We start from the raw sequence: 25,026 nt of genomic DNA on the forward strand, positions 1-25,026 counted from the left end.
CAAATTCTCGCTCAAGATGTCTGTCATCCATGTCTGTCGCACGCCTGGCCCAGCCTGCCGCGTGTTTCGACATATTGACGGTCTCGCGCAAATGTTCGGCTGGCTGCTCAAGATGCTCCGGAAGAGCCTGTCGATATCGTATGGGTGAGGGACTGCCGCAGGAAAAGAGGTCGATGAGAAGGTCATGCGACTTATCGAGAGCAAGCCTGAGTGAGCCACCCACGTCAGGATCTTAGCATACTCTCGTACGGCTTATTCGGATTGCTGCCGCCACTTGAATGCGGATTCATGGCTGTCTTGGGAATTCGGAAGTATTCCACATCATCTAGGCTCCGAGACCATCACCTATATCTCAGAACGGCATTGCGTGTGTGAAGTTGGGGCCTAGGGCTGGTGGCAGTCGGCCAGGTTGGAGGACGCAGCTCTGCGTTAGAATACTCTGTAGAGGGTAGGTATGCTAACGCAAAAGGTGAAGAGTGCAAAGAATATAAATTCATTAACCGCACGACCTCTGTCACAGCGTCAGTTGGGTGCGAACCTCCGCACGAAAGCGGTATGTAAGGACTTGACATCTCTGGCATCCTCTTGCTCTCGACCTCATTTTGACCTGTTTGACTGCTGGAGGATGGAGGCCACTGGTGCTTCAGGTGCGAATGAGACTCCGGCGGACACGAGTCCAATGTCGAGGCAGTGGTAACCGCTTAGAGCGTTGCGCAGTTTTCACTTGACCTCTACTTCAATGCAGCAAGAATTTACCTTTCAAGGCTGTTGCGACTGATGGCATTTGACCGTCAACCCCTTCCTCCCTCCCTTCATTCCTTCCTTCCTTCTTATTTAGTCGGTTTCTCGATCTGCAACAATGGCCATCTGCAAGTATCATGCTCGCGGCGTTTGCATCCGTGGAGACCTATGCAAATTCGAACACGACAGCAACAAAGAACCTCAGGCGGGGCATCAAGCAAGACCCTCACAATCATTCAATTTGCGCGCAGAGGCGAAAGAGTTTCTCCCTCACGTTACTCTTGAATGCCTCTTCTTTCAGAGCGGATCCTGCAGAAATGGAGATGCCTGCCGCTTCCAACATAGTTCGCCAGGCTCTACTGACTCAAATGTGACGACCTCTGCATCTCGGACTAGAGCCTCTCCAAACGTGAGCCTTCATCAGTCACGGCATGCTCATAAGGATAACGTGTGCAGGGAACGGGACATGACAATCCCCCAATTCCTCCATCAGACATCCAGCTACGATCTAAAGGAGCTGTCGTCCGATTTGGTCCCGATGGTCTAGTCCAAAATCTCCAATTTCCTGCCCATGAACGCTCGGTGGCTCAAAAAATCAAGAACGGCCTGCCAACGCCTAAGGTCAAGATACGTACAGTCTGCTGTTCATGGTTCAATCCCTCAAAGATTGCGTATCTGCACTACAAAAGCCGCAAATGGGCGAACTCTGCTATGCGACGGTTTGAGAGGAAGTTCCAGGGTCGCCGCATACAATGCAAACTGAAACCACCACCACCACACCATGGCAGCAAGATCTCGATATGGTCAGTGCAATTGAGTAATGTCCCTGCAGATGCCACAGAGAATGAGCTGAAAGTGGTGTTGAAAGGTCTTCCACCAGACAATATTGTCTTTGGCAAATCAACTTGCAGCAGAAAGCCAGACGAGGCACTCAACTTCGTCAAAGATCTGCTTTGCCCATCAGGCCAGCAGCTGGAGACTTTTGAAAGCGCACAATCAGCCAGCGGTGCGAAGACGAAAGTGTTTGCCTGTTTCAAGACCCTCTCGGATGTGGAGACGGCGGTTGGTATATCGGGAACATACAGTTCTCACTTAGGCTCTAGGATCTATGTGGAACAAATGTTCATCGTGAAGATTCCTACCCTGGCCGACATCTACTCTGTATTGGAAGATCAAGTCCAAGAACTCCAGGTGAAGAACTCGACAACTGCGCGCATTTCAGTCCTCCGTGATGAACCTCATAAGCCCGTCAGCATTCGAATCCACGGCCACACGCCGATGCCGGTTGCTAAGGCAAAAACCGAGGTCGAGCGATTGTTGAAGGGCACAGTCGTGCTCAAAGACAACCAGGGCGTGCTATGGGATGACTACTATGCTACTACCGCAGGCTTTTCGTACCTGCGAAGTCTGAGTCAGCCTGGGAAGGTCCTGGTCTACAGAGATCTGCGCAGAAGACAACTTGTGCTGCACGGCTGCTCGACACTCTTCGCTTCTGTCAGGTGTGCTGTTGTGAAAGATTTCCGGCAGCGACGAGAGTCACTACACTTCATTTCGTTGGAAGGAGATCTCTGGTCAAAGGCCCTCCTAAGTGGCTTTCGCCGGGTTACAGATAGCTTGGGAAAGCAGAAGGCCAAGTTAGACGTTACGAGAACGCCGCGTCTCGTCACCATCACTGGCAGTGCTGAAGACGCTCGGTTAGCTAGGAAGCTTCTTGACTCCAGCTCCGAGCATTGTGAGCAAGAGACCGACGACAAGCGCAGAGAATGCCCTGTCTGCTTCCACGACGCCGAAGATCCGGTGGAACTGTCCTGTGGGCACTTTTACTGTCAAGGCTGCTTCGAGGACCAGTGTCGTACAATCAAGGACGGCACGATTCCCATCACTTGCCACGGCAACGGAGGTAGCTGCGAGAAGGTTGTCACGCTGGACGAGATCCGGAAATTGCTTCCTCATGAGCAATTTGAAGCTCTTCTAGCGGCATCGTTCGATGTTTACATACGGCGACATTCAGACGAGCTCGACTACTGCCCTACCCCGGACTGTGACACCGTCTTCAGAACCACCGAAGAAGCCCTTGTTGTTCCCTGCGAAAACTGCCTTGCCTCCATATGTACGAAATGCCACGCCATAAGTCACGAAGGGTGGCCGTGCTCGGTCAACGACTATGAAAAGAGCGGCGACGCTGAGAGAGACCAGCAGTGGATGGACGAACACAATATCAAGAGGTGTCCGAAGTGCAAGACTGCCATCGAGAAGAACGGTGGCTGCAACCATGTCATCTGCAGTGCCTGTCGCCAGGATATCTGCTGGGTCTGCGCCGCGACATTCGATGACGAACGGGATTGCTATCGTCATCTGCGCGAGGTACATGGCAGTATCGGCGGGGAGTGGGCACACTTGGACGCGCAATAGCTTGAACCTTGCCCCCCAAGACCATGTTCCTTGGGTCTGAGTGAAGCATGGAAAAGCACTCATGTAAGGATGGTTCTGGTATGACTCACTGTTGCACCCGCACAAAACTTCGGCTTGTGTCAAATGAGAAACTGATCGAAAGAGATGATACCGAATGACGAGAATTCGGCATGAGAAAACAAAAGGTCTCCATTCGCTACGAGTCAATTAATTATGTACTGAGGATGAGATGCCGAGTTCAGCGTACACGAGACTGGCCATGGACAATTGCAAATGGAACACTTCTCGTACTATAGTCTTCGCCTCAGATTCCCGAAATGATGCGCATGAGGCACTCTTTATGCTTTCCAGAAGAGCAAAGAAGACAAGATTCAGACTTGTATTGACACATAGTACGGGGAATCCTTGGTGAACAGCACTCAACAACGGATTCGCCCCCATTGCAGGACCTTCAGATCCAGCGAAGTATCTATCTCTTCGAGAAACTCCTTCCAGCCATGGCTAGTTCACAATTTTGCAGCCCTTTCACATCCTCTGTCTAGCCCGGTAGATTACGTTCCACCGCCCTCAGACCCGAAACATGTTCTTTTTGCTGACCCTGTTGCAGAATTGCAAGCCAGTGAGAAAAGATTGGACATTCCCGACTTTTTCCGGTGATATCACACCTTCACGCGCTTTGAATTAGAAAGAACGCTGCCACAGATATCCCTTTTTCCTCCTTCCTTCCATGACTCTGAGGACTAGCTTTGATGCCGAACTGGACGCTTGCAATGCAGAAAAAAAAATTACATCCTCACAAAGACGATTGTGTTGTAACAGAACACTCAGTGTTGCAGACAGACTTAGGGTGGTGGTGAAGCGAAACCATGATCAACATTCTAGTTTCTCATCCGCCGCGATTCTTCAGTAGGATTCGCCGCTCCTTTGGCGAGTAGATGCAGAACATTGAGAGGTGTACTGCTGACCGAGCACTGCATTGGGACTGGGCGTGGGTGGAGCGTATTGATTGGGTGCGCCGAAGGTCTTTTGAGTCACGCCGAACATCTCACCTTCTGGAGTGATGGGAGGTGTGTAAAGACCGTTTTGGACGATGGACGGAAATTGAGGCTTTTGCGGAGTGGCGTAACTTTGGAAGTACTCTGTGCCGGCCAGTTTGGCATTGGTCGATGGTGGAGTGAGCTCGTAAGTAGGCGTCAACGGTGTCCTTGCTGAGGCGGCAGACATAGCAGCTGCTTTCTGGGCGAGGAAGCTTGACAAGACTCTAGAGACGCTAGAGTAGCGGACTGAGGCATATTTCCGTGACAGGATGCTGGAAGGTTCGTGAATCTTGTTCAATAATTCTATCACCGTGGTGCTGCAGAAGTGAGAACCAAATTCATGGACACGTGCTTGCGGCCGCCCTAGGATATGTCGTGCAAGAGCAAGAGCTGAGAGCGATAGAGTGGAAGATCGCTTTGACACAAAGTCTCTGTGGTAAAGAGCAATTTCCAGAATGTAAAGAGTCAGACTTTCGGCCTCAGGATCGTAGACATTGTCCTTGACAGCAAGGCGCATGAACGAGTCGACGGTAGGATGACCGATAGTCCAGCCCAGAGTCGACAAAACGTGCCATTCCATCTGCAAGAACATATCATCGTCGTAGAGGGAGCAACACATGGACTTCAACTCCTTGATTGTTGGAACCTTCTCTTTCTTGTCTCCATACTTTGCGGCAATGAGCAGTGCTGCACAGCCCACGAGTTGATAGTGACGTTTGTAGACGACTCTCTTGGAGCAGTAGCGGTCCAGAAGGTTGATAGTAAGGAACAAAGTTTCCGGCAGGAGTTGGAACGCGGAATGGGCCTCCACGAGGAAGTCAAGGAGGTATGGTCTCATGAACCACTGGATTTCTGTCTGAATGTCAATCGCGTCCACATCGGCCATGGTGTCCGCGTCCATCTTCAACATATGGTCAAGCATGTCATTTTGGTATTCCTCTGCGTCTCTTCTCGATAGCTCAGAGGCTATCAGATGTTGCCGATGTCTCGCAACTTCCTTCGCATGGTCGACATTTTTGATGATGGGTTGGGCAGGTTCATCAAAAACCTCGACAATGCCACTCTCGTAACCACTGTCGTTGGAACCAAATGAGGAGATCCTGTTGTAAGCCATGTTGAAGGATGTGGAAGAAGGGTTCGAGACTCGCTGCGGTTGAAGTGAGAGGAGATTAACCGAAGGTTTGTTGGCGGCAGGGCGAAGTTAGGACGACGGAGAAAAGTGAAGGACAGTCGTATGTAAGATAATTCTCAAAAAGGAGTGAATGAAGGGACGCAATCAAATGTTGCACGAACTGGAGGTGGCCAGGAACCAAGTGAGATGCTCTTCTAGATTGAGGAGTATCTGGAACGTGCACAGAAGGGTCAGTTACCCAATGAGGCAGCGATGCGGTGACGTTACGTACCCGAAAGGAGAAAGGACGGCACGAGTGATCCAAGAATCCTTGTTACTAGGGATCATCTAGTCAAGGATCGGAATGGCGAGCAGATTGGTCGCTCGTGCGCTGAGGGCTACGAAGGTCGAATGAACGCCTCCGTGGGGTTGAGCTTTGGACTCTGATCAGGAATGTGGGCTGGAAAGTCCACAGAGGATACCAGCTTCGCACTGGGAACCTGAATCCGAGGTCAGCTAAGATTATCATGGAGAAATGAATGAGAAGCTCTGACCTTGGATCGTGAGTATTCTAGACTTGTTCGCCTTGCCTTGGACGAACTCGAGGCTAGAGCTTGGTCGAAGAGACGTCAATCTGTTCTCACACATCTGTCAGCGAACAATCCTCTAATGATTGGGAAAGCAAAGAAAGAGCGTAGAACGACTGGTTGGATCCGGTGGCAGTTGGCTCCAGGAGCATTGGAGAGGGACGTCCCCGAGGACGAAGGCATGCTTATCGATTCAGAGGCTCGAGCACATCCGGGATCTCATTCCTTGCAGATTTCGGAGTTTGTACTCCCTTCTCTCTTCCTTGTTGCAGTCATGAACCGCGTCCAGCCGCCAGAGCTGTTGCTCCTCTTTCAGAAAATCCCCTGGTGTTCATCTATCCCTTTCGTCCTGATGTAGTTGCCTTGTACAATCCTTGTCCTGCATCAACCCCCTCTTGACAACTTCACCAGGAGTGGGCTTTGAGGGGGCAGTAAGGTCGAAGCATGTCTGCAGGCAGAGGATGGTGAGGACATGGCAAGCCGAGCCACGATTGGGTTGACCCGGTGTTTGCATTTGTAGACCGGCGGCCAATGAGGTTGAGTCAAAAATGTTGCTTTTGTCGAAACAGAAGAGCATTGTCGTTGGGGACCACGTCGATTGACATGCATGTGCACTTTCCATTCCACTCAACCAGCAAGGCAGGAGGCTATCTCACCTTTTCGAACCCAATGGGCGTCTTTCAACTGCTTCCAATGACCTTTGATGGAACGCTATCCAGAACGTCCAGTGAAATGAGTGCAGGTTGGGGAGCAGAGCAAGCTTCGGTTCAGGATGTCGAACAAGGCTCAGGAGGAATAGGTGAGAGCTGGGAGAGATAGGAGGGGAGTCGTGGACATTCGGGATATTCGAGAAGAGGTCGTGATATCTTTCGTCCAACGACAGAGGAGAAGGGGAAGAGGGAGGATAAAAGGACGAGGTCAAGGCCTCATGGGATTGCGGGTAGAGGACGAGCAGTGGAGGAGAGGAAAGAACAGGAGATGGCACCGTCGAGATGAAGTGAGAGACGAGTGGAGAGTGGAGTGTGCGAGAGGTTGACAGGAGGAGTGAGCCCGTCGGTGGTGATTGGGCGCGGCAGCCAGCCCAGAAGCTTGCAGGGTTGACAGGGATGCTCGGCGACGACGATGTGCAGCGAGCAGCCAGCCAGACAACGAGCAAGCTCCAGCCCGGACGCAGAAATGACAGAACAAGACAGCCAGCCGGCCACGAACTAGGCCGTACCGTACGCTTCAAAATGGTGGTCAAGGTGTATCAAGTCATCAAACCACGGCCCTTCAACTGCTGGCCAGGCCACAGAGGGGTCTTTCGGGGGCAGATTTGCGACCTCTACTGTGGCAGATGCTCATTTGCTCGCCTGCCTTGGTGACCGCTGCTCCCACTTACACCGCTGCCGACCTCCCGCACGGTTGTTTCCCAGGCACGCCTACAGAGCCCAAAAGGACTGTGCCCTCAGGGACCAGTGGACGACACCAAGCCTCAACTGCTGGCCACCTAAAACACCCTACATTGGTGCACCCCTTTCACGCCGACTACCACCAAATTCACTGTGCACGCCCAGTCATACCTTCAACTGTCACCCATGCGGTCGGGCGACGACTAATTTCCCTCCTTTCCAGCTATCTGGCGAAGCAAGGTTGCAGGGTCGGCGAAGTTAGGAAGTCAGGTCTGGTCATCGAAGGACTCGAAATCTGCGAGTATTATTTACCTTGATGTTTCGTGTTTACCGGTACTAGTACAAGCACATGCAAGTAACAATCCAAAGTCTGATCAGCTTTCCACGTACAGCACATCAGCACTGCTCGCGCGGCTGGTGGTCTGGACAAAAGCGCGTCAGGTCGCGTCCATTGGCCCGCTTGGTGGACAGACTTCCTGTTTTCACCCAGGCCTAATGCAAGCCTTACATTGTGCCAGTTGCTCGGGGCCAAACCCGACCACGAATGTCATTGCAAGCTCAGAAACACCACTGACAAGTGCCCCTGCCGATTGACGTGAGATGATTCTTCTACGATGTTAGCGGTACGGCGGTCTGCCTCTGCCTTGTTCGTTACGAGCTGACCTCATTATTTGGAGCATCTTTGCACGGAGTCTACCGAACAAACGTTCTGAAGCAAAGCCGATCACAGAATTGCCTTCCGTACTCCCATCGCCCTCTCCGCTGTGTTGCGTGAGAGCCCCTGCGGAAGTCCTCAAGAATCGGGCAACTGACACAGCAGGGATTGACCCTGGCTGCATGGCGGATCCCTTGCTCGCACGCTGTTTTTTTGAGATCCAGAGATCTGCCCTATTCCTGTAACAGGTATGAGGACGGAGCAGCTGCGACTTTCAGCCTTTCTTGGTCCCCAACCCTCCAAGCGAATATGTACGAGGAGCAGCGCTTACCAACGATGCATGGTTTTGTGGCGTTACAACCAGACTCCATCGCTCTGTCAATCTCAGGCCAGCCTTGCTGCTTCTGGAACTTCTCGTCTCCAAATCTGAATCACCGGGATGATGTTATTTGATATTGGCCAGATGTCATCTTGGTCGACGAAACTACAAAATTCAATGATAAGCTGGCCAATTTCTACCACAGCCACGGCTCGCCAGAAGCTCTTCCATCATCTTCATCACATCGACTATGTACGACTGTTCAACTCCGCTTGGTTTCCTCGGTGGTTCCAAACTCAACACACCGCGGCAACGAGTCCGTGCGACTTTGACATGCATGAAACTTCTTGACCGTTACTCGTTGTGACAACTAGCCAATCCACTGCTTGACATCACTGCGGGTGAGGCTAGGCCGCAGCCCAGCACCGCAGAATCAAAAACCTCGCATATCCCCAGCCTGTATCCATCATTGACACCGAAGAGTCTCATCATGATGATAAAAAGGTCTTCTCTCGCAGCGTGCCATGTATGCAAAGATCCACGCACGCGAGCAGGCACGAGCAGAAATTTTTCCAACGACGCGAAACGCGTAACGGAAATGAGATTGAGACAACCGACCGTCGGATGCGAGGATGCACGCGGGGTCCCAGCACTTCGCAACGACGTCATAGAGGCCTTCAATAGCGATGCTGCGGCATTCGAAGGGCTGTACACGGTACCACGAGTACCTCATACTGTACTGAGATTGATCAATTTGATGATCAGCTGTATAGTCAGCTCTAGCACGCTGCATTTCTGTCAAGTTGTACGTATATAAAGGTACTATCCGCGACCAGGCCGAAGCTGGCAAGGACGGCATAATAGTCTAGCCAAAACAGAAATCAAAGCCCTGCGTGGTCCTGATCTGCGTTTACCGGACTGGACGGGCTCGTTCGAAGACCGACGTAACGATCATGGAGACAAAGAACTACGAGTACCACCGAGTACTCCGTAGAAGACGCGCAGAATCCATGACACGCGACTCTTTCCAGATTGCAATCAAATTTGCCAAAGTGATTGCAGCGGACCGCGTCTGGAAAGGTTAGCCCCATCCTCAACCGAAACCCATCAAGAAGCAGGGGTAGCGAGGTACAGTAGTTAGTAGTAGAGATAACCCCGGTCGAGGGCGTCAGTCTTGCTTATCCCCGATGTCTTCTTTTCTTCTTCACCAATTGCCCCTGGCTTTTGTCGTCACCACTCCGAGATGCACCATTCAGACATAAAGAACCCTCGATGTTGAAACCGTCAGACGTGCTGATTGACAGCTGACTGTGCTTGTCGGTTCGAACGGGTTTTGCCCATCCCTCGATCTGGTCCCCTAGAAAGACAGCTGGCGCACCGAAATCCAGGGCTGTTCAAAGCTCTCGCGTCATGAAGGTAAGCAGAATTCGACAGCCGTTCAACACTCGCTTCCGCCAATAGTACCGAGACATTGCACGGCAACGAGATTGCGGAGAAGCGCATTGGATTTTGTGCGGAAGAACTCCAGGTCCTTGGAGCTCGACCGGGCACTTTGCTGCTTTCGGTCCTTGACAAATGCAACCCCCAGAAGACCTCCTTGATAATGGACAAGCAGCACCTAACTACTGCTCACGATCAATGCACGACGTCCTGGAGATCCTGCCCTTTTGCTCTTGGGGTGTTCCTTTCCCGTCTGAAAGTGACTGCATTGGCCTCCTTCCGACGAACCCCTGGTCCACCCGAATCTCTTTCAGCACCTGTCAACGAGCCTAAAGGCATTTCGTCATCAAGCACAAATTTCCTTCCTGATCTGACCATGGGTTCTTGATGATATTTGTCGTGTTTGATGTATGCAACCCACCGCTGTCGGCATAAAGGTACCAGACCGACACCATGCCAGGCATATGCATGCCCATGGGGCTCTGCTGAACAGACAGAAAAGGCATCGGACCAGAAGATCACCAATATAAGCTTGAACCACCTGTGCGCTACTTTAAGATTCCATCACCTTCGTCAGGTGAATTTTCGGCGGGCCAGGAAGACGTCTGACACTTGAGCCTCGAGGAAGCGTCGTATCGGCATTATCGGGACCTCGTCCCAAGAGCCACAGCCTGACCCATTGTGTTGCTAGAGAGCTGGGAAGCAGTGACTCTGAGCACATGAATCCTCACTTAAACTTCAATGACCGACGCAACTCATTTCCGATGGCATTAGTTTATCGAAAAGGATATGAGACGAAGGAGATGCCACTCCACCTAAAGATGTGGGCACCAGGGTCTTTTCGCAACTCAAAAGTTTCGCTATGAAGCAACCATATCTTGCGGACTTTTGCATTCGACGGCCCGGGGACTTATTGACCCTTCTGATCTGCAACGTTGCCATGGTGTCCATTCGAATGCGTTGTACCTTGGCCCCTGTTGGCGCCTCAGGCGAAAGTCTGCCCTGCCCAAAAAGTCGAGCTGCTGGCGGCACTGGGGGTTGCCTTCAGCGTCGTCCACAAACGCCACCAATACTGGCATGCTCTCCGTACCGACTATCGTCTGGAGGACGTTCTGTCCAGAAGGATCGCCGAACTGGACGGTTAAAAGGTAGACAAAAGCGCCTTAACTAGCGCCTTGTGCTATCGCGAGCCGTCTCGCTCAGACCCGTGAGCCAGAGCATCCAGACGGCCCGTCCGGTAATACATTCGAATCACCAAACCAATTCACCCCAGCGTCGTCTCAGCACATTGGGGAGCCTACAGTGGCCATACATCCAGCTGTAAGTCAACTTTCGCTCACCACATCAGCTACAATACATTGTGCGTAACCTGGTGAGTCCCCAAATCTCACCCGTCTCCGCGCAGCCAGTGTTCTTGCGCGTCTTCGCCCAGATACCCGCCTGGACTCGTAGATACCAGGACTCTCGAATTCGCACCATGCGAGTGATTGTCCCATCGCACATGACTGGGTCGTGGGACGGCACTGGACGTCCTGTACCAGTACAAGTGACAAGATAAGTTTGGTATCTTGTCTTCGCGCCCCGAGATCTCTCCCTTTCACATCAATGCCACTCCGTGATCGACTATCTTCGGGTTAGATGATACCTATAGTATCGATCTGTGTGCGTTCTGTAGGTCATGCCCCATTGTAAACCCCGGCTCCTCGACTCGATGCCATCAGCCTCACTTCTCATTCAAGCCCCACCGAGAGCATCATTCAGAAAGACTACCTCGAATAGCCAACCCCGGTGCGGGACTTCTCCAGCGTTCATGTGCTGCAAGCCAGTCCGACATGATGGATACTGTGCTCATAATTCTTCTGAAGGCATCCCTCCACGGTAGCGGTGAGATCTAGGTGTGCAATCGTGCTGGCCTTGACAAAGATGCATCTGGTCAGAAAAGGAGAATCAGCCGCACAAATGCCGAGATTTTTTTAACCTCCATCTATTGCCCTCAGTACTCTGCATTGCACATTTCGGACAGACAGGCGTAGTCGGATCTTGTTGAAGGAGCGTCATGGTGACTTTATCTGGACGGTCGAATTCGTCCATACACCATCGATCGATCCAGTACCGAAGCCATCCATCTTCCCTTCTGGCACGCCATAATCGAGAAACCCTTCCCGACATCTCTCTGGTCTGCTTCTCGCTAATAGCCCGCCATTGGACCTGTGTTGTGGAAGCGAACTTGCCACAATCGGGACAGTACCGGAGGGTATCAGGGATCCACCCACGACCTAATTGGCATTGGAAGAAATACTGGAGGCTCCTGATGCTGGGAGGCTCAATGAGCGAGTACTCCAGGTGCTCGTTGGACCAGGCAATCCGGCACAGTTGTCTGCAGCAAAGCGCAAGAGAGCAACGGTCCAGGATATCGAGGTCGTCGAAGATGATGTCCAGTATCTCTGCTGGCAAATCCAAGAACCGCGTCGTAGTACTCACTCGTTTGTTCTTGGATGGCGGGTGGTTATCAAGCATCTGTGGAGAGTCAACTCAACCTCGAAGATGAGGATACCGTGGATTCACCACTTACGCAAACTTTTATTCGTAGAAATGCTCGGAACATTCTCTCCTTGTAGTGGTGATGCTCGTCTAGTCTGCTCCCCTAAACTTAGAAGCCGGATGGCAGTTGTCGCTTGTTCAAGTCGCCAGTGGTGTCAGGTGGGACAGCCTTGGTAAGAAGAGGTTATCTCAGAGTCCATGACTGCTGCATAGTAGGGCGTGTGGGCGAAAGTTAAAGGATGCAACTAGGAGAAGGAGAAGGAATTTTACTCCGTGTCCAGTGGGACGAGAGCATCAATACTAACCTCGTGCCGGTATCAACTTCAGACCTCACCTCCTTTTGATGCGCGGAGGCGATCCAGCAGCGTGATGAGCAAGGTTGGCATGATCCATCGAGCCCAGTATCTCCTGTACTATTAAGTAGTCACCTCTCATGACCGGGTCTATGAGCTGGACGACCAGACGGTGGAGTACTAAAGACTGATCAATTTGCGGTACTGGGCTGGCTCAAAAGCATCAGACCCATGCCACCTCAGCGTTTCTCTGTCTATATGTTCGTAAGTCGGCACGAGAGTGTACAAGACCGAGGAACAAACGGACAGTTCACCTCGTTCATTGGCAGGATTGGACATCTTGGGCACGTCGGCAGCCCGCTGACGAGTTCTGAAACGACGTTAGTCCCCCCTGACGAGCGGTTCGAGAGGAACTGGGCCTCGGCAATCTGCAATGATATTGCTCGTAGCAATGCTAGATCCTGGGATATTGGCTCGCTAGCTTGACCAGCACTAGCGGTCGTGAATTCATCACCCACTGATCGGCATGTTAGTGCTCTATCCCATGTGTAGTTGCGAAAAGATACATACGAGTACACAACCTGATATATGCACTCCACGGTCGACGGTGCCTGGCCATTGGTCATCAAAGAAAGCGCGAGGTCTAGAGGGAACTGAGTGCTGTATTGAAACTGGGATTGTCGTCTGAAAAGGGTGCCTGAGGCGGCCATCGACGCTTTTCGAACGAACCGAAGTCGAGGAATAGGGACACGTTGAATCCGGCTATTTTCCAAGGGCCGGCTAAACGATGAAACAGCAGCTTGGCTTTCAGCTATTGCAACGTACTGCGCTTGTGAAATGCTCCTGCAGAGAGAATTGAATTCCAACTATCGACTCAACCGGGTATCTTCTACCATGACAACATACGAGCTCAACCCCTGCGCCTGCCGCTGCTGCTGCTTGGTCTCGCAGTGGTGCTCCCTGCGGAGGCATTCACCTTCAAAGCCTCCTCAGTTGCCAACGCCGCCTTGCCCTTCTGACCGACGCCTTGAAGGCCGGGCTTGCTGTCAACCTCCTTTCCATGTCCTGCAGTTGTTGGGCTGTTCCAGTAGTACAGCACCTGAGCGGCCAAGATTGCGTTCAAAACGAACCCAGCTACAAAGCCATACAGGATAAGTTTGTCATCCACCTCTTGCAAAGTAGTGTAGATCCGAGTCAAGCTGCCGAACAAATAGTTGAATACGGCAAAAGCAGACAATTGACCCGTCCCGCCCTGGCTCCAGATGGTCAAGATCTGGGGCAATTTGCTGGCGATGCTCAGAGCTCCGGCGCCCGCTTGCAGACTGGTCATCTGGGCGTTACTGACAAGTGTATCTGACCCCATGAGGGCGTACACTGCGCTACCGACCGCAGCAAGAAAAGCCCCCGCCTGCGCTGTCTTTTTCGAGTACACCAGAATGAGAACAGTGATAACCACATCTTGAATGGCGATCAGGCTCGTCTCGCCGTACGTACTGAACGGGAATCCATTTCGTACGTTGTATGCCAGTGTGATGACAAAACTAGCGGTTTCCAATAAGTAGCTGGTGAAGGACAACCCCTCAGACGACTGCGACTTGACCAATTTGATGATTTGGGGCACTTTGACAATAGATGCCGCAGCAATGATGCCGACGCCCAGAGCCTTGGAGATCGCAAGCGACAAGCACTCAGGGTGGGAGGTGATGTCGAGATCGAGGAGGAGTGCGCTATGGCAGGGTTCGCCTAGCAAGTTGATAGCGAGGTCATTGATCGGCCCAGGGAGATTCGAGGTTATGGGACCCAGATAGGGTTTGAGAGGGTTGAGGACGAGTTGCTGTACTTGATCCATCTTGATGTTGGGCGGGCCTGCTCTGTCTATGTGAAGGAAAGGCAGGTGATGTTTGAGATGAGCTGCAATCTCAGAGTTAACAAAGCGGCCAGGCTGGCCGAAGCATCGACAACAATCGGCATCGGAATTAAGGGCGGGGCTTCGGTTCAATTTGAGCTCACGTGATATGGAAAGGGGTTCAGCCTTGGTTCAGCACTGTTCAGCTAGGAGCACACGAAGATACAAAACAGTTCACTGTTCTAGATCGAGAGGTATATTGTTTACACTGGTCAATGGCCTTACAAAACTCGCAGACCTATGCTCTTCTCGAGACAGGCGGAGGAGGTTTGGCCACTTCCTCGTCTGTTATAGCAAGGTGATATGTCGCCAATTGGTCCGCTGACATGAGTGACGGTGACTTGACAAATTTGTCTTCACCGTCTGCGTATTTTGGAAATGCAATGACGTCTCGAACGCTTGCCCTGTCAGTCAACATCGCCATCAAACGGTCGAAACCAAGGGCGAACCCTGCATGTGGCGGACATCCACATTTGAGAGCATTGAGCAGATGTCTGAAATCCTCGAGTCGCTCAGGCGCCAATTTCAGAACACCCCTCAGAACTAGCTCCTGCATCTCGGCGATATGAATACGTCGAGATCCTCCCCCAACTTCCACTCCATTTATTACCAGGTCGTAGTGGTCGCCAACGACCTTGAGGGGGTCTGTCATCAACAGCGACAGATCCTGCCCTTGCTTCGGAGCTGTAAATGGGTGATGAGTCGAGCAGATTCCCGCCATTCCGCCTTGACCTGGCTCAGATTCCTCTACTGGGGAGAATAGGGGAAAGTCGGTTACCCAAAGTGCGGCAAACCCAGAAGGCGCGGGAATGAGACCCTGTGAAATCGCGCTGTGCAAGACATCTCGACGAAGGTTGCCCAATATGGTCGACCCGCCTGTGAAAGGCGCATTGGCACGGGTCTGAACAATGAAAATATCTCCTGGCTCAGGCTCGAAGTCTTCCTCAACTTTGTAGGCTGCCTCATGACCGAAACTAGCAAGGCCTCTCAAGGGCTTTCCAGCCTCATAAACGGAAACACCTGGCATGCCGGCCGGGTTTTCTGTGTAAATAGTTGAGGTTGGTGCGTCAAGGAAAGATCTAATAAATTGACTGCTCGTGGAAGGATCAGTCCCATGCATATCAATCTTTATCATCTCAACAATCGGGCCGTCCAAGGATGTCAACATGCCCTTCACATTTGACGGAAGCCACCTTTCAATGCGGTGAATTTCAGAGCCGAGGCGAGTATCGGGCTTGTCCGACCCGTAGCTAGCCATGACCCTGTTGTAGGAAAGCCGCGGGAACTGTGAAACAGCCGGTGCCGACATATCTGACTGATCCGTAGAGGACTCATCTGCGATGAAGGCGGGGTTTAAGGGCGAAATGTTGGGTACGTTCGGCCAGACGAAGTTGCGAACAATATCTTCCACAACCGACATCACCTGCTCAGCGCCGACGAACGACATCTCCAAATCTAGCTAAGAGGTCTATCAGCAGGTCGTTCCCATGAACATGGAACACACATACCTGCGTAAACTCCGGCTGTCTGTCGGCTCGCAGATCCTCATCGCGAAAGCATTTGGCAAATTGGAAGTACCTTGCAATGCCCGAAGCCATGAGCACTTGCTTATATTGCTGCGGGCTTTGTGGAAGCGCGTAGGCCATGCCCTTCTTTCTTGTCGGAACAATAAATTCTCGAGCTCCTTCTGGCGTTGATTTAAATAACAGTGGAGTCTCAATCTCATCAAAATCCTTGTTCAACATGCCTTCTCGAACTTTGGCAGCAATCTTGCTACGCAGACGTATGCGACTGCGAAGTTCATTGTCTGTCCTGAACTGGAGATGGCGTAGTTCGGGTGGGAACACGGTATCACATTTGGCAACAAGATCTGTAGGGAATGTGTTTAGGGGTATAATGGAATCGGCCTGTATCTCGATGTGTGAGAAGATCTTGATCTGCCCAACAAAAGGGTCGAGCTTTTGCAAGGTGTTTCCGTTCTGGCCGTCTAGTTGTTGACTATCGCTTCTTTGGCCGCCCTTCTTGGGAGGCGCTGCCCGGTGTACCACAGACCCGATCACTTGGACTGGAGTGTGACCTCTAATATCTTTCGCAAGATTGAAATGCTCTTGCAGCGTGCCTTCACACCCGTGATCTGCTCCGAATTGTGCATTCTGTTCTAGCTTCTGTTTAGAGCAGATCACCTGAACTGCCAGCTCCAGATGCGGATCTACCAGTTGGAAGAACTCGAACTTTCCGGCCGATCTCTGTGAGGTAATGTAACCGCATATTCTGACAAGATTCGGTTCGTTGGTGGTGTTTGAGGAATGTGAACGTATCTCTGTCCTGGCCAGGCTGTCCCAGGTAGTCATATCATGTTTGGAAAGACCTGTTTCGTCAGCTGCCCGTCGAACACTCCAGATGCTTGAATCCCTTACAGCTGCCCTGGAATCGCCTCAAACAGGCATAATCTTTCCCTGCTACTCCAGACTTTCCACTTGACGCGTTGGCTCCGACATCTTGCGTCAAATGACCGGAGCTCTTATCGAACTGACGCTCGTAGTCCTGCGTGGAAGTTGTGCTTGAACGTCGTACAGAAAGAGTAGAGGCTTTGATAGCGTTTGCGGAGCCCAGCTGTCGCTGCCGAAGCTGGAAGCGGACATATTTCGAGATTTCAATGTAGCTATCGCGTAACTGGCAGGCTCGAATTGACCTGCTCAGCAACATACCTACAAAGCAAGAAGACCGGAACAGCTGCACTCAACATGCAGCAATGCTGGATTGTCCTGTGACTGAGGAATTTTGGAGAAGGCGCAGGCGGCAGTCGGCGGTTTTGGCTGCGAAGTTCCGATGGCTCCTCTCCGCACAAATTCTTCTCGCCACGCCTGTTCAATTGTTTCCTCTTTCTTTATCCTTCCAAGTTTTAATATGTGAGCAGCCTTCAATTTGAGATTCAGCGCGCAAGTATACTGACTGTTTTCTAGATGATGAAAGCCTAGTGTGTATCCTATGATACGTCTCTGCCTCGAAATCAGCAAGCTCTCTCTTCGGAGCCCAAGTGGCCTGCTGGTTGACAGGCATGATACTATGATATCTGCGTTCGGCACAACATCTCTTGTTACATTCACGGACGCGATGAAGGCATCTCTGACCCAAATCTTGGAAGGATTAAATATCTTGTTTTATTTGGTGGCCACATGGTTTGGCGAAACATTGATACTATTACGTTCAGAGTGACAATGCTGCTAGCGACGGCTGAGGATTTCACTTTCTTGATGCCGTTGGGACAGAGTCATAGTTCTCTTCCATGAAAGAAGTCCAGGCCGCAAGCGCCGATCTCAATTGCGATGTCGAAACTCCAAATGCGACTCGAACGTACCCGCGATATTTGCTGTCACCGAAGCACGTACTTGCTGGACAGATGAACAGGCCTGACTCTTTGAGAAGAGCTAAGCAAAACTTCGCATCATCCACAGGCTTCCCCATCTTGTGGAATTTGAGCATGGCGGTCGTTCCGGCTAATGGCTTCACCCATGAACAAGCCCAGCTGTGTTCCTCGATGAATCCCTGAAGAAGCTCCAGGTTAGTTTGACACAGTCTGATATTCCTGCCTAACAGTGCGTGAATACATCGATCATTCAGAGCCTCTGCAGCTACTGCTTGATCGAGCTTTGAAGCCGACAGGTCTAAATGGCGCCGGGCCCGGCTGCAGGCTTCCAGGATTTCTTTGTTCTTCGAAGCAATCCAGCCAGCCTTAATTCCGGGCAAGCTGTATACTTGGCTTATTGTGCCCGTCACAATAACCTTTGGGTATCCCATGTTGATTGCCGAGGGTGGGAAGTCTTCATCTGACGGTGATATTGAATGGAATAAGGGCCTGTAGCTTTCGTCTGCCAATATGAATATGCCCTTCTCTTCTGCAACTTCGATGAGAGCTTCAAGTTTTGGTTTCGAGACAATCGCTCCGGTCGGGTTGCAGGGACTATTGATCACAATCATTTTTGTGTTATCTTTGATCAAGTTCTTAAGTTCCTCGAGATCCAGCTGCCATCTTTTCGCAGGCTCTGCCTCCCACCGCGCTGCTTCGGCACCGAGAGATGCTAGGGTTTCGTAGAGGAGGCCATCAACCGGGTACTGACAGATGACGTGGTCGCCTGGCGAAAGCAAGGCAGCGAACACGGTGTATTTTGAGGAAGCGGTTCCATGGGATATTATGATGTGATCTTGCGTAACTCCCGCTGAGCGAGCAGAATAGAGCGAAGCCAGGTTCTTCCGGAATTCGACACTTCCCACTGGTGATTCATCTTCTCCCAGTCTGAAATTGTTCAGCGCTAGTTGTCTCTCGGTTTCACCTCTATTATCCGATATATCTAGCAATTCGGAAATGGAGATAGGGCTGACACTGGGGGAGACGAGATCATATTTTGCGGATGAGCGCAGCAAGGGATGCCACTGGACAAAGGTCAGCGTCCGCAGTGATGGTAGTCTCGACAGTCGCTGCACAATTTACGTTACCTCAGTCAACTCTGGAGGGGAAGATTCGGCCATAACGTGGATGGACGCAGGTAAATTGGGAAGGTATACAACAGCAGACTTCCTCGCCTGAACCAAACTGCTATTCCCTCGCGTCCGTCCTCGTCGTAATTCTGAAGCCCGCAATTGTGCGGAGAAAGAATCCCTCCACCAACCGAATAGCAAGTGGCTGTGAGCTCGTATCTCGTGTTCGTAACGTGGCCCACGTGCAAGCAGTCATAAAGTGCCGAGGCTGGAATCAGTTCACGACTCAACCCCATTTCGGAAAGTTGGTTAATGCCGACGCGTGCTCACCTCTGGCTCCAGCGAGTTGGGTGGGCGATCAGACGACTTGGTTAAAGGATGATGTTTCATATCTAATCGGATGCATCATAGGCGAGTAGAGGTAGTTCGTAAAAGATGAAGGAGATGTCTGAGGGTCCACGAGTGAGTGGTTTTCAAAGCGGCATGATTTTGACGAACAGACACGTGACCGAGGAGTGGGCTCTCTTTGCGAGCTCGTATTAGCCGCCAAATCTCCCACGAATCACAGGCATGAGATGGAATAGCTTGCGTCTCTCCGTATCCAGTTCGGCAAGCAAGGCCAGAATCCCCCGCCTGCGCTTGCCGATTTCCTTGGGTTCGACATGGAACTCTTCCACTATCCCTTACTATTCTCGTCTGAGATGGTCTGATATCTTGCATTGTTTATTCCTCAGTCTCGGTGTCGCATCTTCGACCTTTCAGATACGCCTTATCGATATTCTTGCAGCCCGACACGACTTCCAACATCGACATATCCCTGTCTACCGCTTGCTGGCAAGCTCCGAGAGACAGGCACCAGCCACAGCTGTTGACGCCTCTGCACGCGCAAAGTCCACGAATCGCTCCCCATGCTCCTCCATGGCTTCTCGCCGGCCCTACTACTCCTCGGACCGGCGTTGCTAGCGACAGCTTATTACAATGACACCTCCTCGGCACTGATGCAGGACCCTTTCTACCAGCTCGCTCCCGATGGTTGCCCGCCATGTCCTCGATGTTTCGATTGCCATTACGATGAGTTCAAGTGTCTACAGTTTGCGAACTGCAGCAACGTCAATGGCAAATGTGTCTGTCCGCCTGGCTTTGGAGGAGACGATTGCGCAGAGCCACTATGTGGGTCGTTGGCGGATGGCAAGAACAGATCGCCACGGAAAGGAGATAAATGCGACTGCAAGGAGGGTTGGGAAGGTATCAACTGTAATGTCTGCGCCTCTGACAATGCTTGCAATGCTATGATGCCGTTGGGTGAAGGTGGCGTATGCTACAAACAGGGTCTGGTCGTCCATGAGAACTACCAGATTTGCAATGTCACCAACAAAGCGATCTTGGATCAGATCGATCCTAGGATCCCCGAGGTTACCTTCTCTTGCAACGCCGATCAGGCAACATGCAACTTCCAATTCTGGGTCGACCAAAAGGAGTCGTTCTACTGCGCTCTGGATGATTGTAGCTGGGATGCGCACGACACCAATGTTCGCAACACGACCAAATATACATGCGAGACCATCAAATGTTCCTGCATTCCGGACCGCTTTTTGTGCGGTGAAGATGGCTCAGTCAATATCGATGAATTCCTAGAGCAAGAGATCAAAGGACCGGCGTCATTCTACTCGCAGCACACATACGGTGGAAGTTCAAAAGATGGAAGCAGGTTTGAGGAGCCGGCTATGAACAATTTGATTTCCATGATCTTCGGCGACGAGTACATCTCTTTGCAATGCAGAGGTGGCGAGTGTCTGTACGAGACCGAAGTGCCAGGTTATGCCCGACCCATCAAGGAGATCAACACGCCTCTCATTGCAGGCATCATCGCTGGCTGTGCTCTTTTTGTCGTAGCCGTGACGCTGATATCCTGGTATCTTTCTCGGAGAGCTGCATACAAGAGATGGGGCGCTATCCGGCTGGGCGAAGACGCAGATGACGATGGCGCCAAGTCAATGGTCAACCACACTCCGATGCCATTGCAATTCGAGAATGTATCATATACTCTAAAGGGAAAGGAGATTCTCTCTGGTATATCAGGCGTCGCACACCCAGGGCAAATCACAGCCATTATGGGTGCTTCAGGAGCAGGCAAGTCGACATTCTTGGACATCCTTGCTCGCAAGAACAAACGAGGAAATGTATCCGGCAACATGTATGTCAATGGCGAGAAAATCCTCGATGCCGAGTATCGCAACGTTATTGGTTATGTCGACCAGGAAGATACTCTTTTGCCCACTTTGACTGTACACGAGACGATCCTCACAAGCGCTCTACTGAGACTACCAGCGGACATGGGCATTTCGGTCAAAGAGCAACGAGTAATTGAGGTAATGCAGCAGCTTGGGATATATCACATCAAGGACCAGATCATTGGCTCAGAAGAGGGCACTGGGAGAGGCATCTCTGGTGGTGAGAAACGAAGAGTTGGCATTGCCTGCGAGCTTGTTACCAGTCCAAGTATCCTCTTCCTTGACGAGCCCACGAGTGGTCTTGACGCATTCAACGCGTTCAATGTCGTTGAATGTCTAGTAACCCTGGCCAAGACGTACAACCGGACGGTCATCTTCACGATCCACCAGCCTCGATCCAACATTGTCGCTCTCTTTGACCAGCTGATCCTACTTGCCAAGGGTAGGACAGTCTATTCGGGGCCATTCTCGAGCTGCCAGGCATACTTTGATCACATCGGATATTCTTGCCCGCCTGGTTTCAACATTGCAGACTACCTGGTCGACCTGACAATGCACGCCAGTGTTCCACGGTCACCAATCTTTGACGACGTACCGCAAGAGTTTCCCGAGCGCGATGGCTTAGGTACCGAGTCAAGTAGCACACGAGCTGTCAAATCTATTGCAAGCATCTCGAACAACAGCACCGATGGTCCGTATGAGCCCTCTCAACGCATCAAGCCGAAGCGACGTATCTCCTTGAAGCAGAAACAGGATCGGCAACTATTCACTCGTAAGAAAACGGGAAGCGACACTCCGCCAACACCTAAGACGGATGATGAGGACAACGTCATTAGCAGAGCGACCGGCAGCATGCGCAGTTGGCTGCCGTTGTCCAAACGAGATGGACCCAATCCACCACAAGTTCTCGAGGACCCTGACGACTTGCCGCCAGACGCCAACACCGACCTTGACATTCTAGTGTCAAGTTTCAAGAGCTCTGACATTGCTGAGACCATCCATGACGAGATTGCTGCTTCGATTCATGCAGCATCTTCAGCCAATGGTCATACTACAGAAGACGGTGTGGATGAGCCCGTGACAGGCTCTATCGAAGGCTTCCGACGCGTCAGCCTACCTCGACAATTCCTCATCCTCTCCAGACGTACTTGGCGCAACCTTTACCGCAACCCTATCCTGATGCTGACCCACTACGCCGTCGCGATCTTGCTGGCAGTGTTATCTGGATGGCTCTTTTATGGAGTCACCGACGATATTGGCGGGTTTCAGAACAGGCTGGGTCTTTTCTTCTTCCTACTTGCGCTTTTCGGCTTCAGCACGCTTACGAGCTTGAACGTGTTCAGCTCCGAGCGCCTGATTTTTGTTCGCGAACGGGCGAACGGTTATTATGCACCCATCACCTATTTCGCCGCCAAGGTGATTTTCGACATCGTGCCTCTGAGACTGCTGCCACCTATTATTATGGGTATCATCATCTACCCCATGTCTGGTCTTTTACCAAAATGGGGCACTTTCTTCACATTTATTCTGATATTGGTCCTCTTCAATCTGGCAGCGGCTGCAATTTGTCTGACCGTCGGAATTCTCTTCAAAGACCCAGCCGTGGCCAACCTGATTGGTAGCTTGGTGATGCTTTTCAGCTTGTTATTTGCCGGTCTACTTCTCAATCTCAATCATGATTCTACCCAGATGGCTGCTCAATGGTTGCAGAAGGTGAGAGCTGTTCTTTTCCTATGCGGTCGCAGTGCCAATACTAATTGCGAATGCAGTTGTCGATTTTCCACTACGGTTATGAAGCACTTATAGTCAACGAGGTTGCCAAATTACGTCTCAAGGATCATCGATATGGACTTGACATTGAAGTACCTGGAGCCAGTATTCTCAGTGCCTTTGGTTTTGATAATCTCGCCTTGTGGGGAGATGTCATAGGACTGGCAGTGTTTGCCGGTTTCTTCACTATCATCGCATACGGCGCAATGCACATACTTCTCGTCGAAAAGAGATAGCGGGTTCATTATCGGGTTATATTTGCGCATTGCATGGTCAGGAGTACATAGATGAATATGTTGTTGGTCTGTAGACACGATGTAATGCTAATGACAAGATGTTCATGGGGTTGCCTTGCGTACCTAGCTGTCCTCATCATGCCCAAGCTTGACCGAGTCAGATGCGCATTGAAACACCGCGCACAATTTCCAGTCCTGTCCAGCGTGTGGGAGCGTCTCATCTCGGAAGCGGGTCCCCTCGGAACAAGGACATCGAAATGCAGTATATGACAGCATATAGTCAAGTCCGGTATCGGACGGCTAACATTTGCGGGGAAACCACCGGCATTGAATGGTTCTAGCATGTGTTTAAATTGTTCCTCTCCCAGTTTCTACCTCGTTTTTATACAAACATCAAAGGCTGACTCCGTGGCCACTGAAGGGTAGATTTTGGGCATTCGGCGTCTGCTGCAACCTGACGCGAAATGATGGCTACATACCTCCTTTGTGCGCGTTGTGCCACTTCAGCTATCCGCTCAGGCTTTCGGTCTGTCAAGCCTCGCAGCTTTTCCTCGTCGCCACGGAGCTTCAAGTCGGCCGATGCTAGGGCAATATCAGAAGCCTTCCTGAACAAATTTTCAAAAGGCCAAACGTTTGTCCGAAAACAGCTGTTGGATGCAAACCAGCTACGACTATTCTCGCTCACGTTGGATCGACCGCACCTATGGTCCAGCTCGAAATCTTCACCAACTAAGACACTAGAGGACGAGGAGCCGCTGGCCGGCACGCCCATCCCGCCATATTATCATCTTATATACTTTACCCCGGCCCAGCTGCCTGGAGTGTTGGGACTAGATGGAACAGACGCTTCTTTCAACCCAGATGCACCATTTACACGACGCATGTGGGCTGGCGGATCTTGTCACTGGTCAGGGGCGGACCCCCATACGAGCACGCAATCACTTTTGAGAGTCGGGGACACTGCCACCGAAATTACCAAAGTGTTGAGCTGCGAGCCAAAAGTTATTGGCAAGACGGGCGAGGATATGCTCGTCGTCCGAGTCGAGAAAGAATTCCGAAATAGCCAGGACGAGCTGTGTGTGCTTGACCGCCGAAACTGGGTCTTCAGAACTGCATTGGACCCTGCTCAACCAGCATCTACAGTGCCCAAGCCGACCGAACTGTCACAGGCGCAACTTGATGAAGCTGCTAAGGGCAAGATCCTGCAGGAGTACAATCGCAATGAGGCTATGCTATTTAGGTTTTCTGCCCTGACATTTAATGCTCACCGAATCCACTACGATAAGCCATGGGCGACAGAGGTTGAAGGGCACAGAAATGTGGTTGTCCACGGACCCATGAATTTGATTGCCATGCTGGATCTCTGGAGAGACGCTCAGGCTGGTCGTAAAGCGGGTGTATCACGAGATGGGGTATTTTATCCCGAGAAGATCGAGTATCGAGCGACGAGTCCCGTGTATGCAGGGGAAGCATATCGAGTGATGATGAATGAGGGGGCCGTTAGTCAGATGGAGGCTGAAGTCAAAGTTGTCAGCAATGACGGGACTGCGTGCATGAAGGGAATAGTGACTGATTGGTCGTCGACACCGTGATGATGGTGATCAGACTGCGAGAACACCCAGACTCAGGGATAGAGCTATTGACCCAGCTGGGAGCGGAGGGAGGGCTGCCTGCCTGCCGGAAGATGCCGGTTTCATGGTGGAATGCGAGGTACTATTGAGGCTGTGGCTTATGCAAATCTGTAAGGCTGTACTCTTCTGATGCAAGCCTTGAAAGATGAAGGCGTGAGGAATGAGATCGAAGTCCGACGGTGGACGCCTCATGTATGTTGTGGGCTCGCTAAGTTAGGTGCTTGTATCCTCCATGATGGCTCTGATGGC

General features: G+C 51.5%; 8 protein-coding genes across 8 annotated transcripts; 3 read left to right on the top strand and 5 right to left on the bottom strand.

Annotated features, from left to right (window-relative positions):
* Nucleotides 1-859: 859 nt before the first annotated feature.
* Nucleotides 860-3,433, top strand: PV05_01834 (uncharacterized protein; the record flags this gene model as incomplete). The annotated part of the gene is made up of 2 exons (XM_013466879.1): nt 860-1,150; nt 1,198-3,433. 2 exons carry the CDS (start codon nt 860-862, stop codon nt 3,151-3,153), a joined length of 2,247 nt encoding a protein of 748 aa, XP_013322333.1. The 3' UTR covers nt 3,154-3,433.
* On the bottom strand, nt 3,376-7,018 carry PV05_01835 (uncharacterized protein). Its single transcript, XM_013466880.1, has 4 exons — nt 6,545-7,018; nt 5,856-5,935; nt 5,594-5,801; nt 3,376-5,532 (listed from the first exon to the last, which is right to left on the bottom strand). Exon 4 carries the CDS (start codon nt 5,302-5,304, stop codon nt 4,057-4,059), a length of 1,248 nt encoding a protein of 415 aa, XP_013322334.1. The 5' UTR covers nt 5,305-5,532; nt 5,594-5,801; nt 5,856-5,935; nt 6,545-7,018; the 3' UTR covers nt 3,376-4,056.
* Nucleotides 7,019-11,072: 4,054 nt separating this feature from the next.
* PV05_01836 (uncharacterized protein) lies at nt 11,073-12,618 on the bottom strand. Its single transcript, XM_013466881.1, has 3 exons — nt 12,540-12,618; nt 12,266-12,403; nt 11,073-12,210 (listed from the first exon to the last, which is right to left on the bottom strand). The coding sequence occupies exons 2-3, from the start codon at nt 12,296-12,298 to the stop codon at nt 11,641-11,643; spliced, it is 603 nt and encodes a 200-aa protein (XP_013322335.1). The 5' UTR covers nt 12,299-12,403; nt 12,540-12,618; the 3' UTR covers nt 11,073-11,640.
* A 677-nt stretch (nt 12,619-13,295) lies between these two features.
* PV05_01837 (uncharacterized protein) lies at nt 13,296-14,451 on the bottom strand. Its single transcript, XM_013466882.1, has one exon. It carries the CDS (start codon nt 14,374-14,376, stop codon nt 13,438-13,440), a length of 939 nt encoding a protein of 312 aa, XP_013322336.1. The 5' UTR covers nt 14,377-14,451; the 3' UTR covers nt 13,296-13,437.
* A 183-nt stretch (nt 14,452-14,634) lies between these two features.
* Nucleotides 14,635-17,164, bottom strand: PV05_01838 (aspartate-tRNA ligase). The gene is made up of 3 exons (XM_013466883.1): nt 16,851-17,164; nt 15,942-16,801; nt 14,635-15,892 (listed from the first exon to the last, which is right to left on the bottom strand). The coding sequence occupies exons 1-3, from the start codon at nt 17,137-17,139 to the stop codon at nt 14,672-14,674; spliced, it is 2,370 nt and encodes a 789-aa protein (XP_013322337.1). The 5' UTR covers nt 17,140-17,164; the 3' UTR covers nt 14,635-14,671.
* Nucleotides 17,165-17,591: 427 nt separating this feature from the next.
* Nucleotides 17,592-19,334, bottom strand: PV05_01839 (uncharacterized protein). Its single transcript, XM_013466884.1, has 2 exons — nt 18,928-19,334; nt 17,592-18,864 (listed from the first exon to the last, which is right to left on the bottom strand). The coding sequence occupies exons 1-2, from the start codon at nt 18,958-18,960 to the stop codon at nt 17,677-17,679; spliced, it is 1,221 nt and encodes a 406-aa protein (XP_013322338.1). The 5' UTR covers nt 18,961-19,334; the 3' UTR covers nt 17,592-17,676.
* Nucleotides 19,335-19,585: 251 nt separating this feature from the next.
* PV05_01840 (uncharacterized protein) lies at nt 19,586-23,261 on the top strand. The gene is made up of 2 exons (XM_013466885.1): nt 19,586-22,853; nt 22,910-23,261. Exons 1-2 carry the CDS (start codon nt 19,818-19,820, stop codon nt 23,144-23,146), a joined length of 3,273 nt encoding a protein of 1,090 aa, XP_013322339.1. The 5' UTR covers nt 19,586-19,817; the 3' UTR covers nt 23,147-23,261.
* Nucleotides 23,262-23,534: 273 nt separating this feature from the next.
* On the top strand, nt 23,535-25,019 carry PV05_01841 (uncharacterized protein). Its single transcript, XM_013466886.1, has one exon. It carries the CDS (start codon nt 23,611-23,613, stop codon nt 24,736-24,738), a length of 1,128 nt encoding a protein of 375 aa, XP_013322340.1. The 5' UTR covers nt 23,535-23,610; the 3' UTR covers nt 24,739-25,019.
* Nucleotides 25,020-25,026: the final 7 nt, after the last annotated feature.

The sequence above is a fragment of the Exophiala xenobiotica genome (assembly GCF_000835505.1).
Source record: "Exophiala xenobiotica strain CBS 118157 unplaced genomic scaffold supercont1.1, whole genome shotgun sequence".
NCBI lineage: Eukaryota > Fungi > Ascomycota > Eurotiomycetes > Chaetothyriales > Herpotrichiellaceae > Exophiala > Exophiala xenobiotica.

Excerpts from the sequence above, each read along its gene's own strand:
- PV05_01835 (XM_013466880.1), bottom strand. The coding sequence starts at position 5,304 with ATGGCTTACAACAGGATCTCCTCATTTGGTTCCAACGACAGTGGTTAC.
- PV05_01837 (XM_013466882.1), bottom strand. The coding sequence starts at position 14,376 with ATGGATCAAGTACAGCAACTCGTCCTCAACCCTCTCAAACCCTATCTG.
- PV05_01840 (XM_013466885.1), top strand. The coding sequence starts at position 19,818 with ATGCTCCTCCATGGCTTCTCGCCGGCCCTACTACTCCTCGGACCGGCG. Across the intron at positions 22,854-22,909 it reads CTGCTCAATGGTTGCAGAAG|TTGTCGATTTTCCACTACGG; the intron begins GTGAGAGCTGTT and ends TTGCGAATGCAG.
- PV05_01838 (XM_013466883.1), bottom strand. The coding sequence starts at position 17,139 with ATGTTGCTGAGCAGGTCAATTCGAGCCTGCCAGTTACGCGATAGCTAC. Across the intron at positions 16,802-16,850 it reads GAGGCGATTCCAGGGCAGCT|GTCTTTCCAAACATGATATG; the intron begins GTAAGGGATTCA and ends CTGACGAAACAG. Across the intron at positions 15,893-15,941 it reads GACAGCCGGAGTTTACGCAG|CTAGATTTGGAGATGTCGTT; the intron begins GTATGTGTGTTC and ends TAGACCTCTTAG.
- PV05_01839 (XM_013466884.1), bottom strand. The coding sequence starts at position 18,960 with ATGGCCGAATCTTCCCCTCCAGAGTTGACTGAG. Across the intron at positions 18,865-18,927 it reads CCCCTCCAGAGTTGACTGAG|TGGCATCCCTTGCTGCGCTC; the intron begins GTAACGTAAATT and ends ACCTTTGTCCAG.
- PV05_01841 (XM_013466886.1), top strand. The coding sequence starts at position 23,611 with ATGATGGCTACATACCTCCTTTGTGCGCGTTGTGCCACTTCAGCTATC.
- PV05_01836 (XM_013466881.1), bottom strand. The coding sequence starts at position 12,298 with ATGTTCCGAGCATTTCTACGAATAAAAGTTTGC. Across the intron at positions 12,211-12,265 it reads TTCTACGAATAAAAGTTTGC|ATGCTTGATAACCACCCGCC; the intron begins GTAAGTGGTGAA and ends GACTCTCCACAG.